The sequence below is a fragment of the Asterias amurensis genome, chromosome 11 (assembly GCF_032118995.1).
Source record: "Asterias amurensis chromosome 11, ASM3211899v1".
NCBI lineage: Eukaryota > Metazoa > Echinodermata > Asteroidea > Forcipulatida > Asteriidae > Asterias > Asterias amurensis.
Genome location: NC_092658.1, coordinates 15,497,418 through 15,513,803, shown reverse-complemented (window position 1 = coordinate 15,513,803; position 16,386 = coordinate 15,497,418). Strand labels below are relative to the sequence as shown.

General features: G+C 39.0%; 1 protein-coding gene across 2 annotated transcripts in view; it reads right to left on the bottom strand.

The window, feature by feature from the left end:
• The window catches only part of LOC139944322 (NADPH:adrenodoxin oxidoreductase, mitochondrial-like), a 191,356-nt gene that overhangs the window by 30,937 nt on the left and 144,033 nt on the right, over positions 1 to 16,386 (bottom strand). Inside the window, exon 11 of one of the 2 annotated variants that reach the window (XM_071941315.1) lies at positions 14,644 to 14,832. In XM_071941315.1, coding sequence (XP_071797416.1) covers positions 14,690 to 14,832 — 143 coding nt within the window. In that variant the 3' untranslated portion in view covers positions 14,644 to 14,689. Of the gene's footprint in view, positions 1 to 7,531; positions 14,833 to 16,386 lie in introns of those variants that run through there. The other variant, XM_071941314.1, reaches the window with a different exon arrangement.

The following is a 16,386-nucleotide window of genomic DNA, read 5'->3' as shown; positions in this document are numbered from 1 at the left end:
AACCATCTAAACGCACACAACTTCGTGCGACAAGGGTGTTTTTTTTATGACCGATTGAGCTCAAATTTTCACAGGTTTGTTATTTTAATATGCATATGTTGAGATACACCAACTGTGAAGGCTAGTCTTTGACAATTACCAATAGTGTCCACTGCCTTTAGGGGTCGAAACGTCAGGCCATTAACAATGTTACTGCCTTTATATCCTTTTGGTTGGTAAGTTGTTTGCCAAAGACAATTCTATTTTTTTCTTCAAGTTATGATACATTTTGTATTTAAAAAGCATTGTTCATTGTTTTTTGTGTTAATGAAGTATCAATTGAAAAAAAGAAAAAGAAAAAAACACACAACAGCATTGAATTAATTGGTTTTCAGGATCAAAGAAAACAAGTTTGACTCAATACCTTTAAAAGGAAACTCAATCAACATTTAATTTAACATTGAAGTAGTTCTGGCCAATGGTATGAATATCATAAACCAACCTACTTCACGCCCAAACTCCGCAGCAAAACCACTTCAAACTCGAAATCTCATCTACTGGTTCCAAACACTATTGCACACGTCCACTTCTCTTACAAAATGCAAACACTAAAAGTGCGTTCCATGTCTTTGTTTCCCTTAACAGAGTCTATGCACACAAGGTTACAGTAAAGTTTGGTCGCCTAGAGACGTTTAAGCAAAAGAGAGAAAAAGGAGAGGAATAACTGAGACTTCTTGTTTTTCAGAACATATCCGGATAATTCCTTTACACGCTTTGATTCACTCTCGTCTTGATTCGACTTGCCGCGTACTTCACGTAGGTATAACATATCTCGACACATTAATGCTGCAGGCGTTTTGTTTTGTATGTTTCTGTTTTACATGCATCACCTGCTTTCAAAGGGTAGTGGTACTTTTTGTACGACGAAAAACAAAAACGTACATAGATTAACATTAAACTAAATTGTGCCGAGGTGCTGTAGTTTTAGAGACATGAGTAAAACAATGTCACGAAAATTATTTTTCGAACAACTTACGCGACTCTCCTTTCCTGAAAACAAAATGCTCTGTGATTTTCACCTTTTTCAAAAACTTCATTCAGTGAGTGTGTGTGGTGGGGTCTTTGACAAAAACACGTTTATTTTCTCTAAATAATATTTTAGTCTAATATCAGGAACTACAAAATCTGGAATGCGAACAACGTTGAGAAGGGTATAAATACATTTGAATGCAATTGTATCTTCGGCTCTCGTTTAACAGTGCCACCTGAAAACATATTTACTTTTAATTATGTCTTATTTACCCTGGGGGGAATCTCTCAGTGAAACACTGTTTTTCAGAGGTGCCAAGCAACTACAGACACATTGAAACTCACACTTATACGTTTTGGGGACAATTTCAGCAAAGTGAAAGTGTTAAACTTTGTACTTTCAGATACAGTCCAAAAACAAACTAATACAGCTTTTCATGACTGGATGGTAGTCGATTGGTTATTTCATACGTGGGCAGTTCATGAACACAAATACATATCCGGTATCATTTCAATCATCGGATATCCTTGTGAATAACCACCACAGAGATTGCAACAAGCTTTTCAAAGGACCTATCCATTGAACCTTACACCTCTAGTATGATCATGTTCTATAACTTCTAACCTTAATATAAACAGCCATTCAACAGTCCAAATTACTGTAAAAGAAAAAATGAATAAACAGCAAAGAAAAAATAATACTGCACAACTCGTGGGAATCATAAAATGCCCTTTTCATTTAATATTGCCTGCCAACATAAACAGTGCCAGGAGGTAGTGGAACAATGGAAATGATATTAACGGAAAGTATTTTTTGTTAAAGTTGGGATAAAATTGAAACGGGAAGTAGACTCTATAAAAACATTACAGTGGCGTGAATTGTCAAGTTATAACCTAAGGCGGTGTGTATCAAGTGTATTACTAAACAGTCGTGTCTCTGGACAGACCATAGCCAGTCATGTCAGGCAAGCCTACTAAAGGTACTGCGTAATAACAATGATATCAAATTTGAGGTAGATGATCGCATGGCTTAATATAATTAAGCAATTTGGTCGCGTGCCAAATTGGTACATTATAGCCATTGTTGTTTTTATCTTCCTTTTCAATGTAACCAAGCCGAGCCAAACAGATAAAGAACAAATCCGTATGAGACAACAAAGTGTATAGTTACAAAAGCTGTGATCGAAGCTTCCGATAGTGTACATAATTTCGAGAAAAATTTCACTTCGAAGTGGTTATTTAAAAAAATATATCAGTTTCTATGCCCAACATTTTAATGTGAAAAGCGTTAATACCGCAGTAACGTTTATCAGATGGTGTATTCCTACATAGGGCACATTTTTCCCTTTGGGACAGATTCGCTTTGGACTTTTGGCGATACTATCAAACAAACGCAACCACCTTTTAAATTGAAATTTCCACATGTTAGTTTTGTATATATATATATATATATATAGGACCTAACTGTTCTAAAAACCAAGAGTTTTAAACCGAGAGTTAGTAAGGTATGGAAACACCAACAGGCCACCAACCAGTACCGTCAAAATATGGAAAAAGGGCTGTAATCTCATCCCCAGACCCCTCCCCATAGTCAGCAAAAACCTAATTACGCCAGCGGCTCTGAATAATGGGAAAATCTGTAAGCCATGCTTAAGTACCCTCGGGCACCGAGCGAGCACTTTATTAACGATATATAAGAACAATTTCCATGTAAATTGCATTTACAAAACTGAAATGCAATAACAATTTAAAAGGGCAATATTGACAGCACATTTCCATTGTAATTGCCCAACTAGTTGCAAATTCTGAGGTACCTTGAAGACTGAACCGTTTATATTTTATAGCAAGACACCCATCGGAGACTGGAAACAAATAACGCATTATGTATGCATTTATTTTATACACCTTAAACACAACCCAATACAACAGTTTGATGACGGTAAAACAAGCCTTGAATGGAATAATACAGAATTCAAATTATACACAATTTCCATGTTATACTAGCTTGTATCTCTGCTATATACTAACACATTTTCAAATGCACGGGGCTCAAAATTGATTCGTTTAGTCCTTTCATTTTAATTTCTGCGTAACAAAGATTTTACTTTTCCCAGCGATTTGAACCTAAAAAAAAGGTCTAGATCAATTACTCGTGTCGTCTTCTGTTATCTGAGCCACTCCAGGAAGACCCAATATATTCTTTCAGGAGATATAAGCCAAGTGCTTCGTGCAAAACGTGAAGTTCTTTCAGGATACCCATCGAATGTTTTTTAAATTCATCTATAATACAAACTAGTCTGTGTACTAGATGAATGAATACGTTTAGTCCTGAGATATTGGGACCACTTACTGTATAAATTGCAAGATTGTGAAGTACGCACGGTATATAATATTACCCAACTTAAAGTCTTATCCCTTAAATATTTCAAGAGATATAAGCTGTGCACTCCCTTTAATGCTCCAGCATTAATCCCGTATGCAAGTGAAGTTTTATGTTTGCTTCACATGGACGGAATAACCGTAAAGAACAAGTCACTTTCAACCGAACCGTATGTGTTATCGTGGTGCAATAGTAATGCGTCGAGGGGGGGGGGGAACAACCTTTGCTATCGGATTTTTTTATTTTTTTATTTTTACATAGAAATCTTTTAAGTATGTGGTTGAGTTCCACTGCATTGAACGATATCGGGATGGAGATGTGTTGTGTGTAGACAAAAACATGAAGGTCTTTCTGACATTTCTATAGACCTGGAATCTTCAATATTTGTCAATTACACGAAAAAAAGAGAGAATTCAATCTTAAATTGTGTTAAAATCGTCCATTATTTTGTTACTTATTGTTTTGATATGAAATGGATTCTCCAAAAACATCTGCGGACTTTTTCTGATGACGGAACAACTTTAAAAAGTATGAAATCTATCCTCTCCCACGGGTCGTGCGAATATTATGTTATAAAGAAAACAACCACACGGGAAATCGTGAAACACAATTATAAGAAACAACTACAAGCGTTTCGTAGATGACTATCAAATCAGGGTCCAACGAAAACCATCAGGCAATAAAGGTGGTGAAACAACACTCCTCTTAATTGGAAATTACACCCCACAACCCGCTTGTATTCTCACATCCTTTTATATAGGAGAGGGTCAGAAGAGGGTACCCCTACGCGCCTCAAAGGGTGGCAATGCACTCACTTCTAATTCAATTCCATGGGTAGCTGCAAGGACCAAGCTGCTCTTCGTACACTACATGATTGTGCGTAAAAAGACGAGGTTATGACACAAGTGATACGTGACACAAGGCGATAGGTGTCGCAGCTGACGATGTGGCGAGAACCACTCGCAATTCAATTCAAGTTCCTTATAGCCCCCCGTTTATAACCTAGTGGCTCCCGACTGCTCCGAGGTGTATTACAACGGTGGGCATTGTAAACAAGAGCGTTGAACCTCGTCACAGGGACGGGGGGAATCTCTTACGTCTGGGGCACGATCGATGGGAAAATCTCAGAGCATCCGTAAAGAAGTAGCGCTTTTAAATAATTAAGACGTGATATATATTATCTAATATATTATTTAGTCCAACAACAGACATTTGGCTTTCAGATAAATGATAACGAATGCAAGGTTTACAGCCTAAATAGAAATGGAAATCCAGTACGCATTGTGATTTATTAAATTGTTAGTCTGTGTCCTTGATGGGTTACTTAAGGACAATTTGTTTTCAATGAATCGGTATGCAAAGTATTCCCTGATTATTCAGCAAAGAGAAAAATTTAATGGAAACGCTGGCAGCAGTCAATCCAAATACTGACTTGGTTTCTATACCCTCAGTCTCCTCTAAGTTCCCTCTCCCTCCCTGTGCTTGTCATCAATTGTTTCAATTCAGTGAGCACACACTCCCTGACCACTCTAACCCCTGCCCCTTAGACTTGGGGTCATCTATACCCTCAGTCTCCTCTAGGTTCCCTCTCCCTCCCTGTGCATGTCATCAATTGTTTCAATTCAGTGAGCACACACTCCCTGACCACTCTAACCCCTGCCCCTTAGACTTGGGGTCATCTATACCCTCAGTCTCCTCTAGGTTCCCACTTCCTCCCTGTGCATGTCATCAATTGTTTCAATTCAGTGAGCACACACTCCCTGACCACTCTAACCCCTGCCCCTTAGACTTGGGGTCATCTATACCCACAGTCTCCTCTAGGTTCCCACTTCCTCCCTGTGCATGTCATCAATTGTTTCAATTCAGTGAGCACACACTCCCTGACCACTCTAACCCCTGCCCCTTAGACTTGGGGTCATCTATACCCACAGTCTCCTCTAGGTTACCCCCCCCCCCCCCTGTGCATGTCATCAATTGTTTCACTTCAGTGAGCACACACTCCCTGCTCGCTCTAACCCCTACCCCTTAGACTTGGGGTCATCTATACCCACAGTCTCCTCTTGGTTCCCTCTCCCTCCCTGTGCTTGTCATCAAGTGTTTCACTTCAGTGAGCACACACTCCCTGACCACTCTAACCCCTGCCCCTTAGACTTGGGGTCATCTATACCCTCAGTCTCCTCTAGGTTCCCTCTCCCTCCCTGTGCATGTCATCAATTGTTTCAATTCAGTGAGCACACACTCCCTGACCACTCTAACCCCTGCCCCTTAGACTTGGGGTCATCTATACCCTCAGTCTCCTCTAGGTTCCCTCTCCCTCCCTGTGCATGTCATCAATTGTTTCAATTCAGTGAGCACACACTCCCTGACCACTCTAACCCCTGCCCCTTAGACTTGGGGTCATCTATACCCACAGTCTCCTCTAGGTTACACCCCCCCCCCCCCTGTGCATGTCATCAATTGTTTCAATTCAGTGAGCACACACTCCCTGACCACTCTAACCCCTGCCCCTTAGACTTGGGGTCATCTATACCCACAGTCTCCTCTAGGTTCCCACTTCCTCCCTGTGCATGTCATCAATTGTTTCAATTCAGTGAGCACACACTCCCTGACCACTCTAACCCCTGCCCCTTAGACTTGGGGTCATCTATACCCACAGTCTCCTCTAGGTTACCCCCCCCCCCCATGTGCATGTCATCAATTGTTTCACTTCAGTGAGCACACACTCCCTGCTCGCTCTAACCCCTACCCCTTAGACTTGGGGTCATCTATACCCACAGTCTCCTCTTGGTTCCCTCTCCCTCCCTGTGCTTGTCATCAAGTGTTTCACTTCAGTGAGCACACACTCCCTGACCACTCTAACCCCTGCCCCTTAGACTTGGGGTCATCTATACCCACAGTCTCCTCTAGGTTCCCTCTCCCTCCCTGTGCATGTCATCAATTGTTTCAATTCAGTGAGCACACACTCCCTGACCACTCTAACCCCTGCCCCTTAGACTTGGGGTCATCTATACCCACAGTCTCCTCTAGGTTCCCACTTCCTCCATGTGCATGTGATCAATTGTTTCACTTCAGTGAGCATGCACACACTCCCTGACCACTCTAACCCCTGCCCCTTAGCTTTACTGGGCTAAGCTAGGCCAGGCTTATCCCGTTCCCGCTCCCGCCTAGGTGCACCATAAGCCAGGCCCAACCAGTTATCTCAGCACCTCTTAAATTGATTTGTGAAACACGACTTGCACAAACGTACAGCAGTAGATCAGCAGTGAATAGTATTATCAACGGCAACCGTCAACTAGATATATTGAATACAGTCAAATGTGGAATCCCAAGTATTTGATGGCCATGGTAAATATAACTGCAATATAGCTCCCATTAACTCCTACAATGAAACCAATCAATTGTCTCCGATTTTACAATGATATATTTAACACACTTCTGAAACGGAAGTAACAGTTTCAGAATATGGTTAAAACCAAAGTATGCCTAGCTACAAAATGTCAAGGTCCCAGTAGAAATAAATCTAAGTTATTTGTCTTTTTTGTGATATGGATAATTGTGTTTCTCTTTCTTGTGATCATTTCGTTTGTTTTCATTAAATTGTTTTAACTCCTGATGTTGTGTATGTATATTTGCCATTTTCTCGCTGTATTGTATCCGAATAAATTCAATCACTCAATCTACCATATTTATAGAGTTTGAACAACCTCCAAAGCAAGACATGCATTAAGAATAAATGCACATGCTACAAAATGTCAAGGTCCCAGTAGAAATAAATCTAAGTTATTTGTCTTTTTTGTGGTATGGATAATTGTGTTTCTCTTTCTTGTGATCATTTCGTTTGTTTTCATTAAATTGTTTTAACTCCTGATGTTGTGTATGTATATTTGCCATTTTCTCGCTGTATTGTATCCGAATAAATTCAATCACCCAATCTACCATATTTATAGAGTTAGAACAACCTCCAAAAGTAAGACATGCATAAAGAATAAATGCACATTAGACAAAAATATCAACGACAACATCACTTGATTGTGTTTATTCACAGAGGTCTTTATAGAATAGACATATTGTTTGACCCTCACATGACAATGAATGAAACGGAGTGGAAAATGATACGAACACCTTATCAAATGCTTCAGAGTGTAATTTATAAAAAGTTGTAATGTATAAACCGTTCTAATGTTGCGGTGAGTTTTCGCGTGCCGATAGTAGAATGGTGTAAATCTCGCGAGTATTCACCTGGACTTTCAAAGGCGGGGGGGGGGGGGGGGTCCTAAATTAATTAGACCAGCAATATTTCATAACAAATAACTCCAATGCTTTCCATCTGGCTTTACCAATACATTTATTTCGTATCCAAAGTCATGTGTTCCAAGTTTAAGTCTAAATCAATAAATAATTATTTCTTTATATTTGGTTTGTGGTAACACCACGTGTATATCTACTTGTTGGGTAAATGTTATGTTCTTTCGGGAACAATTGTCTCACATATTCTTGTCCGGAATATAGAATGAAAAATTCTAAAAAGAACAGCCGTCGATTACACAAAACTCTTCCTAACTTAAGACTAATCTTAGGACTTAGGACTTAGGACGAGTCCTAACCCTGCACTGTAGCATGCAGACCTTAAGATTAATCCTAAGTTAGGACGAGTTACTCGTCCTAACTCGAGATAAGACGAGTCCTATAACTCTTTGTGAAATCGACCCCAGGTAAATATTTTAACTGGTACTAAGCAAACCAAATATACAGCGATACCTCACCATGCAATGCCCCCAAAATCATTATAAAAAACACATTGGTCTCCATCAAAGCAATGTACCGGCACTTTAAAACAACTCTGTGAAAGGTGTGAAAGATACATTACAAAATAAAATGCATACATTGACACCGTCCCTAACAGTTTAAGTGGATTTGTAAACTATTGAACTTAAATTGTAAGCATCAAATTGTGTTAACGTCCCTTTAAACGATAAGCAAATGTTTGTGAAAGACAATGCCAAGCACCGCAAGCCTGTGTAATCAGTGCCTCCATCTAGCAGACCAAAACCTCCCATAGCATATTCAAGCTCACGTTGAACGAGCTAATTGCAAAGATCTGTTTCCCCTACAGGGCCTGCCGGACACCTTGGTATACACAGACAGAGACAGGTAGAGGTTAGAGATGGAACGAGAGAGAAAGGAATTGTGACTTCCAGACGCTGAGATTTTCCGGGAGAGATCCATCAATGTTTACTCTGTAGAGTGCTCTGAAGAAACGGAGATACCACCTTGTGGCGTCACACACAGCCCTTATGGCGCGCTGTGCACAGAATGTGCATTGCAGCTAATAAACCGCATTCAATGTTCACACTTGACATCATGTAGGCCTATATCATTAGGTCTGTTCCAATACACACAGGGAGTGCATTCGTGTCTGAATCACGAAGCTAGTACGGTCAACAATTGCAAAACCATTGAAAATGCTGAAGTGTGCAAACAGAATTGAAACTGGTATTCAATCGCTGGTGGAAATAATGGGTAAGACACCAACTGGCCTTAACCTTTTGGAGAAAAAAAAACTATCGTAGAGTTTCAAACAACAACAAAACTGAATCTACATGTGCACAGCAACATGTTGTTACCGCAGTCCGGTTATCTAGAAGAAAAAAAGTGGCGAAAAAGTGCTATCAAACCCAGTGAACTCTTATCGACTTACTACTGACTTTGAACTCTCCAATTTCGATTTACGTTTATTAAAGTATCAAGTAACATTGCAATGATATGGAGGGTGGGGGTATTGTATCTTCCAACGAACATGACATAACAGCACTCAAACCAAAAACCTGTTAGTTTGGGACTTTCTCCTCATTGGCTCAGGCCTGTATGCTTCGTAGAAAGGGCAAATGCACATTATAGGCACCTTCTCTTTGGTGAAGGGGACCCTCTGAGGAAACTGTACAATTTTGGAGGAGCACGTGCAGGGCACCTAAGCAATAAACACGGGGCATGGAGAAAATCGTCTTCGACGCCTCCGTGAAGTCAGACACATGTACGGCTACATGAATAAGACGGAAATAAATCACTTCTAGTTCAGATAACAACTCATCTTCTACATGTTACGAGCCTGTGGACTGTTTGGTTATTCTATTCTAATCAAGAATTGATGTATGGTCGCCAGTATTCTCACATGGTGTCTCCCATGATATAATATGCATACATTCTGTGAAAACTTGTGCTCCATTTGTCATCGCAGTTGCAAGACAATCACATTAAGAGAAGATATACAAATTTTGCACTGATCTGTGTGCTTTTAGGCCTGCAGTTAATTTCCAGTTAGTTGCCAATGAATTTGACAATCACGCAGTTGGAACAGTAATTAAAGAAGAAGGCCGCTTGCTATATTACCACCACTACCTCTAATATGAACTTGTATTAAAAAACAATTGGTCCTCCGAATTTGATTTCAGTGATCCTCGAAAACAGGTCAAGTGCAAAGACATTGGAGGTTGCTCCTCACGCAAGATAAGTCGAACTACTCAAGGAATGATGGCATGTAAATCCATAAGTTCGTGACTGGGCATGCCTCTAGGAAATTGTCTCAATAAAATCTTTTTCAAGACAACGTTCTCGCGAGAAGAGGTCGCAAAGCAAGGTAAACACGAGTTGCGGGCCTACGACATCGTGCCTGTTTATAGCATGAAAACTCACATGTCACAAAGTAATTGAATAGAAGGGCAACAAAAAATATCCAGTTGTTTTTGCAAGGCACATCAGAAGGTTAAATAAGGTAGGCTCGGTATTGTCACGGGTCACTTTTACACAGGCTTTAACACAGACCTCTCGTTTCGGATAATCACAAAATCAAACTCAAAATACAATCGTTAATGTCTTCTTCGAACCCAAATTTGTTATTTTATGCATAAGTTGGGATACACAAAGGGACAAAACTGGTCTTTGACAATACCAAAGGTGCACTTTTAAAGTTTCAAAAACACTACTGCAGATGAATGAACAACATACTTTTCATTCATGGTGGGTCGGGAAGCACATTTAACTGCAACTGTGAGTTATCACAAAAACGAACTGGCTCTCTCTCATTTCTTGTCAAGATGTTGACAGTCAAAAAGTAGGTTTATAGAAGACACACGGTGCTGACTTAATAAAGCACAGGATACATGACCCACTTCTGTTGTAGCTAAGATAAACTTCACCAAGTTATGGTAAACTCAAGCTGTTCAAGCTTGGTGCATTTATGTCTCGAGTCTTCCTCCAAAAACATCTCAACATGGTTTTCTTCGCAAGCTGTCAGTACAAAGCTGTGTATATTTAATGGGAAATTAAAAAGTGGTAATGACATAACGCACCCCGGAAAGTTATTCCATCCTGTCATTTTGTTATGGTCTATACCTAAACAAAAGCGATTAATGTCAAACATGGCAGGGACCATCTGCTTTTGATGTAATCATCAAGTTTTAAATGTCGGAGGTGAGTGTTGGAAGGGGTTGCCACTAAAATGATGTGAGAGAGTTGTTTAAAAAGGAATCTCTTGTTTCTGTACAGGCCCCAATTTCATTTGCTTGAAACTTTCTTTGCTAAGCAACAATTGAAAACAATGCAAACTTAATTAAATTTGGGCTGATAAATTTGAGGTTGTAATGTTTAAAATACAGGAATTATCAGGAAACAGTTAATTAGTTTCAAACTTAAAGCTCATTGATTACTAATACAGTTCATGTTAGAACTATACAAAGCTCGTGTCGGACATGATTCTGAATCTACAATTTACTGTAGCATACCTTGTTGAATACTGTACCAACTTATTGTGCCTACAGTTTAACCATAAGACTCGCACTCAAATGAAAATGACTAGACATTCCTCGGTAAAAATATGATATCCAACTGCACTGTCTTTGCCAGAGAATAATAATCCGATGCAGAGGGACTCTCTAAATTTGATAAAAGAGAAAGGCGGTCGAAAACAAGCTCCTCATTAGCGGTGGAAATTCACTTCAGTCTGACTCCTTCGAGAGGAATTATCTTCAGCCTACCTGACTGAACTGTTAAGTTCTGTGGCCGTGAGAATGTTGTCTGTGGATCCATTAAAACCTGACTGGGATTGTTGTCTACTCCCCGGCAGCATTGGTGTGACTGGGAAGGTGTGCTTAAAAGCACTGGATACTATGGATTACTACTTAATATAGTTGTTAGCAAACACACTTACTTGGTACGGGCAATGGAAAGCTGTTGATAGTAAAATACATAGTGAGAAACGACTCCCTCTGAAGTAACGTAGTTTTTGAGAAAGAGGCAACTTCTAAGGCAAAAAGACTTCAGGCCTGAAGTCTTTTTTAGGCATCTGACAGAACACAAAGTTGTGCCACAAGGGTCGTTTTTTCTTACATTACTCTCTTACAACTTCGATACAGTGAACTGAAACTAACAATTAGTGACTGGATAGGTCTTCTATATTCTCGAAATCCGATTAGCAAGTATTAACCTTCACTTAATGAGGAACAAAATCACGTAATTGTTTCTACATGCAGTAACCATGGGGATGGGACTGTTTGGCCGGGGTGATTTCTGTATAAGTGTAATGAGGCATTTTCCATATCACATACTGAAGACGGCGAAATATATGCATAGATTAACGAGGCAGAAAAACTACGATTTTAAACAAGAAAAGTCTAATGAAATGTCACAACGAATACATGTACATGCAATTAGGGTCTGCTAGGTACAGGTCTGCGTGTGTGTGTGGCTCTTGTTGGAAAGGCTTAATGAAGTTTAGAAACACAGGAATAATCAAGAGAAACCACATGCCTGAAAAAAAACCACCAAGTCCAATGGGCACAACAAACAAACCAGATAGTTTCGGTCATGAATAGGTATAGTTTGCAAGAGAAGACTTTGATATAAAAAAACACGACACCGATCACCACAATTCTGAGCATTCGGCATTCTGGGATGCATATTTCTACAGGGCCTATTTCATAAAGCGTTATGCACAGAAACATGCCAAGCAAAGCAAAGCTTAACATAAAACATGTTACTAGCCTAAATGACATGAAGTTCACAATGTAGTGAGTGGTGTCACTACATTGTAATGTAAACTTCGTGTAATTTTGGCTGGTAACATTGTAAACTCTGCTTAGCAAAGAAATTTGTTAAGTAGTATTTTCTGCTAAACAGCTTTGTGAATTTTGGGATAGGATTGTAAGCGCAAACTTCCTTGGTAAGCACAGCCATAAAGTTGGGCCCTGTGTCCTCATCAACTTTAGGCAAAACAAAGCAGCACAGCCAACAATTCACTACCAACACACTATGGTCACCGTGGTGAGACTTTACAGGACTTGCAATCACAAGGGTGTGGGTTCCAACCAAGCTAAACGCTGATAATGACTAGAGAAAGTACTAGTTACAGAATCACAATTTCTTAATTTATGCAATTCATAACAACAGTCCTTAAACCATCGTTTCGTCGTTTGTTTGAGAGAGATTGGATGTTGCCAGCTTGGTGTTTATATCCCCTCAAGAGAGTTTGCCAAGATCCCTTGACGAGAAGATCATCTAAACAAATACAAGCGTAACTTACAAAACTCATTGAAAATAATCACTTCAGAGTGTTGACCCTCGTCCGTAAGCACCATTTACACTTAAAATATCCTTACAACTCGGTATATATCATGATAACTCGGCACCTTTTAGTCACACTTGTGACGGACATCACACGGTCACTTAATTTATAGTCAACACGTTGAGAGCAGCCTGCTCTTATCTGGACCTTACGAAATAATTTATTAACAGGAAATTGTTGTTTGCAAAGGGAACTGTCCTTGCTGTGAGTGGACTTGTGCTATGATTGATGGGCTTTTGATAGTTTCATAAGAGTTGTGTTTTTGTTCATGCTTTGTTTATTTTGTGACATTCAGAACTGGTGACAATATATTATTCACACTTACAGAAAAATACATTGTAAATCAATTGACTTTTCTTTGTAACTGCATGTTATCATAAAATAAATGTTTATTGAATTGAGTTACGATTTTGGTCCTCTTTTTCGATAAAGGATTTCAAATGATGTTTTAAGGTTACAAATGGTCACCATCATGTAACCTTAAGGATGTCAGTCGTCCATGATTATAGGTACCTCTCTAAGTTGTCAGGAATGATAAAATATACTATAAGCTATGTACAACCATCTTCTAAAAAGAACTAATACCAATTAGTCATCTCCTGATGATGACTAGAGCAAGCTAGTCGAAACGTTGAGACCAATTTAAGAACTGACTCCTCGGTAGTGCAGTTAATTACGATCCTATAAGCTAAAGTAGTAGTCCCAGCCAATTTTCTATACCTTCCACCCGTAGTTAAAAAACAGGACAGTTCTTTTCAGAACTGAGAAGTCTCCCGAACACCTGATAAATTTAAAACGCGGTAGTAGAATAAATAAAGACAGTTCTCTAAGAACAAACTGTAACTGACAGAAAGATACACACACGTTGTAACCACAAACCAAATATATTGATACCTCACCATGCAATGCCTCAAATCGTATACAACAATAAAATTAATAGCAAAATAATAATAATAATAGGGAATTTGCTGAAGCACCTTATCCTAAGGCGCATCAAAAAGAAGAAAATTAATGGTTGAAGAGGTAAGTTTTTAAGTTCTTTCTGAACTGGTAAATGGAGATGGGATTCCTGTGATGTTGCAGCATATCACTCTCCCTACCGGTATCCAATATACGTAGGCCTTGGGTGACAAGTCTGTCCCCATACTGACTACTATTACAACTGACAACTTATTTTTGAATACTCCTAATGTTGGTACCAAGATACATGCTGATAGTGCCATTCCTTACATGGTCAATTATAAAATGATAACTGTCATTCAGTTTTCCAGTTGGAGTTCACCCTAATTTTAGTGTTTTTGAGCGTATTAGTATATGTACATGTGTCGGCCTAAATATATGTTGTTTACTTTCCGGATAGTTTGAAATTTCTGTAGCACTATCGTGGTCCTTTTCTTTGTATTTGTATTTGTGTTTTTGTTCCCTATCATACTTGTTATACTGACGTATTGGCAAATACATATTTATGTTTGTATTTATCTGTGTGTATGAATGTCAGACTTTGTACCCTTTTCTACTTGCCATGATTATTTATTTGTTTTTGTACACATTGTCGTAATTCAGCAGATGGCTGCAATGACTTTTGCTTTATCAATAAACCATGAACACACATTTGAATTAACATAAAGAGTTGCGGTACCTTCTATGTCTTCTCTCTATCTCTATCTCTACTTCTCTATAGTTTATCATTTATCAGTTGTTCTGAAAGCAAAGTGTAGCATCTCCCCCACCGTGGTCAGTTTCTCCCTGGGCTTGCCTATCTTCTCGCCTCTCGCCTTCTCCTCCGCGTCAATCTTAAGCCAGTCCGTGAACTTCACTGGTCGTACATCTGAACAATGAAAAATAATACAGAAAAGGGCATCATAGATGAGGGTGAGTGAAAGAGAATGGAAGTAATATTAAGACGATCAGAACATACTGCTTGAAACGTTGAGTTTAAACCAAGTGTTTTTTAGAACCACCCAAACTCGTTTAAAGATAGGCATTACATCGTGTTACCGCAAACATTTCCATTTAAAGTAATACATTATGTTTGCATTGGAGATGTTTCATTTCAGTTTCATTTCAAGACAGTCACTAAACTTCACCGGTCTTACATCTGAACAACGAAACAAAAGAGACAAAAAGGAATCACAGATGAGGGTGAGTAAAACAGAATAAGAAGAGTGAAGTAATAAATGTTAAATTTGCGTCGGGGATAATTCATTTCAGTTTCATTTCAAGACAGTCACTGAACTTCACCGGTCTTACTTCTGAACAACGAACAATAAAACAGAAAAAGGCATCATAGAAAAGAGAACAAGAAGAGGAAAGTAATAAACGTTTAATTTGCATTAGGGTATTTTATTTTAGTTTCATTTCAAGACATTTATAGTTTCCATTCCAACAGATAATCAAAATAAGTGCGAAGACTGACCAGTAACATTAGTATATATACTGATTTAACCTCTAAAATGCTTTATACTTTTTGGGTGAACCTTGTGTAAAGGTTCAGATATAAAAAACATATATGACCATTTATAAAGCGCCGAACACCTTCTCTGTTAAAAAATAACTTGCATTTGATACGAAAAGTAACACGGGCAGAGATACATTTCCAGTGAAGAAACCTTTTGGTTAACTGGCGGCTTTACAGTAATTTGGACGAAGGTGGTATGTGTCAAGAGACCTACTTCAATTTCAACATAGAGTCGCAGTGTTACTCCTATGGGCCTTGTAGCCGCCGATTATTGTACACGAAATATAATGTGTAGTTTCATTATAGGCAGTAAGCTGAATTGTCGGTTAACTTTGTTTGCATTCAAGAAGACATATAACAATGCGCAGAGAGCAACTTGTGAACATTTGCAGCTTAGATTTCCACATGCTTTTTCATGTCCAAAGTGCACATATCCGATGAAGATTTCGGTTGCTGTAACGACGACACCAAATGACGTTAAAGACATGCACCGAAAACTGTGTGAATATGTTGGCTTGTGTTGCAATCGTGATACCTTCAACATGCAGCATTTTTTCTTTCTTATATGATCTTGTACTGACGCAGGGTTTGATAAAGATCTACATGAGCTTTGGTACTCCATCTTCAAGTCAAGATTAACTTTTTGTCTAGGTGCTTAGATGCTTTATATTTTATTGTAGTGTGACAACAATACAAACTTGCAGATTGGGAAAATCTTCAGATTTGCAAGATTATTAAACAATTATTACCAACAGTTCACTCAGGTTCGGCAGGGACATTTTCTGAGCACATTAGAAATTTAACAGCTTTCGATGTCAGAGTCAGAGAATATTCAGTATAATGGCTTGAAAGTTTAAGCCGCTCGATGACATGATGCTCATGACTGGACATAACTTTATCTGGCAAGAAGCCAACATTGAGCGT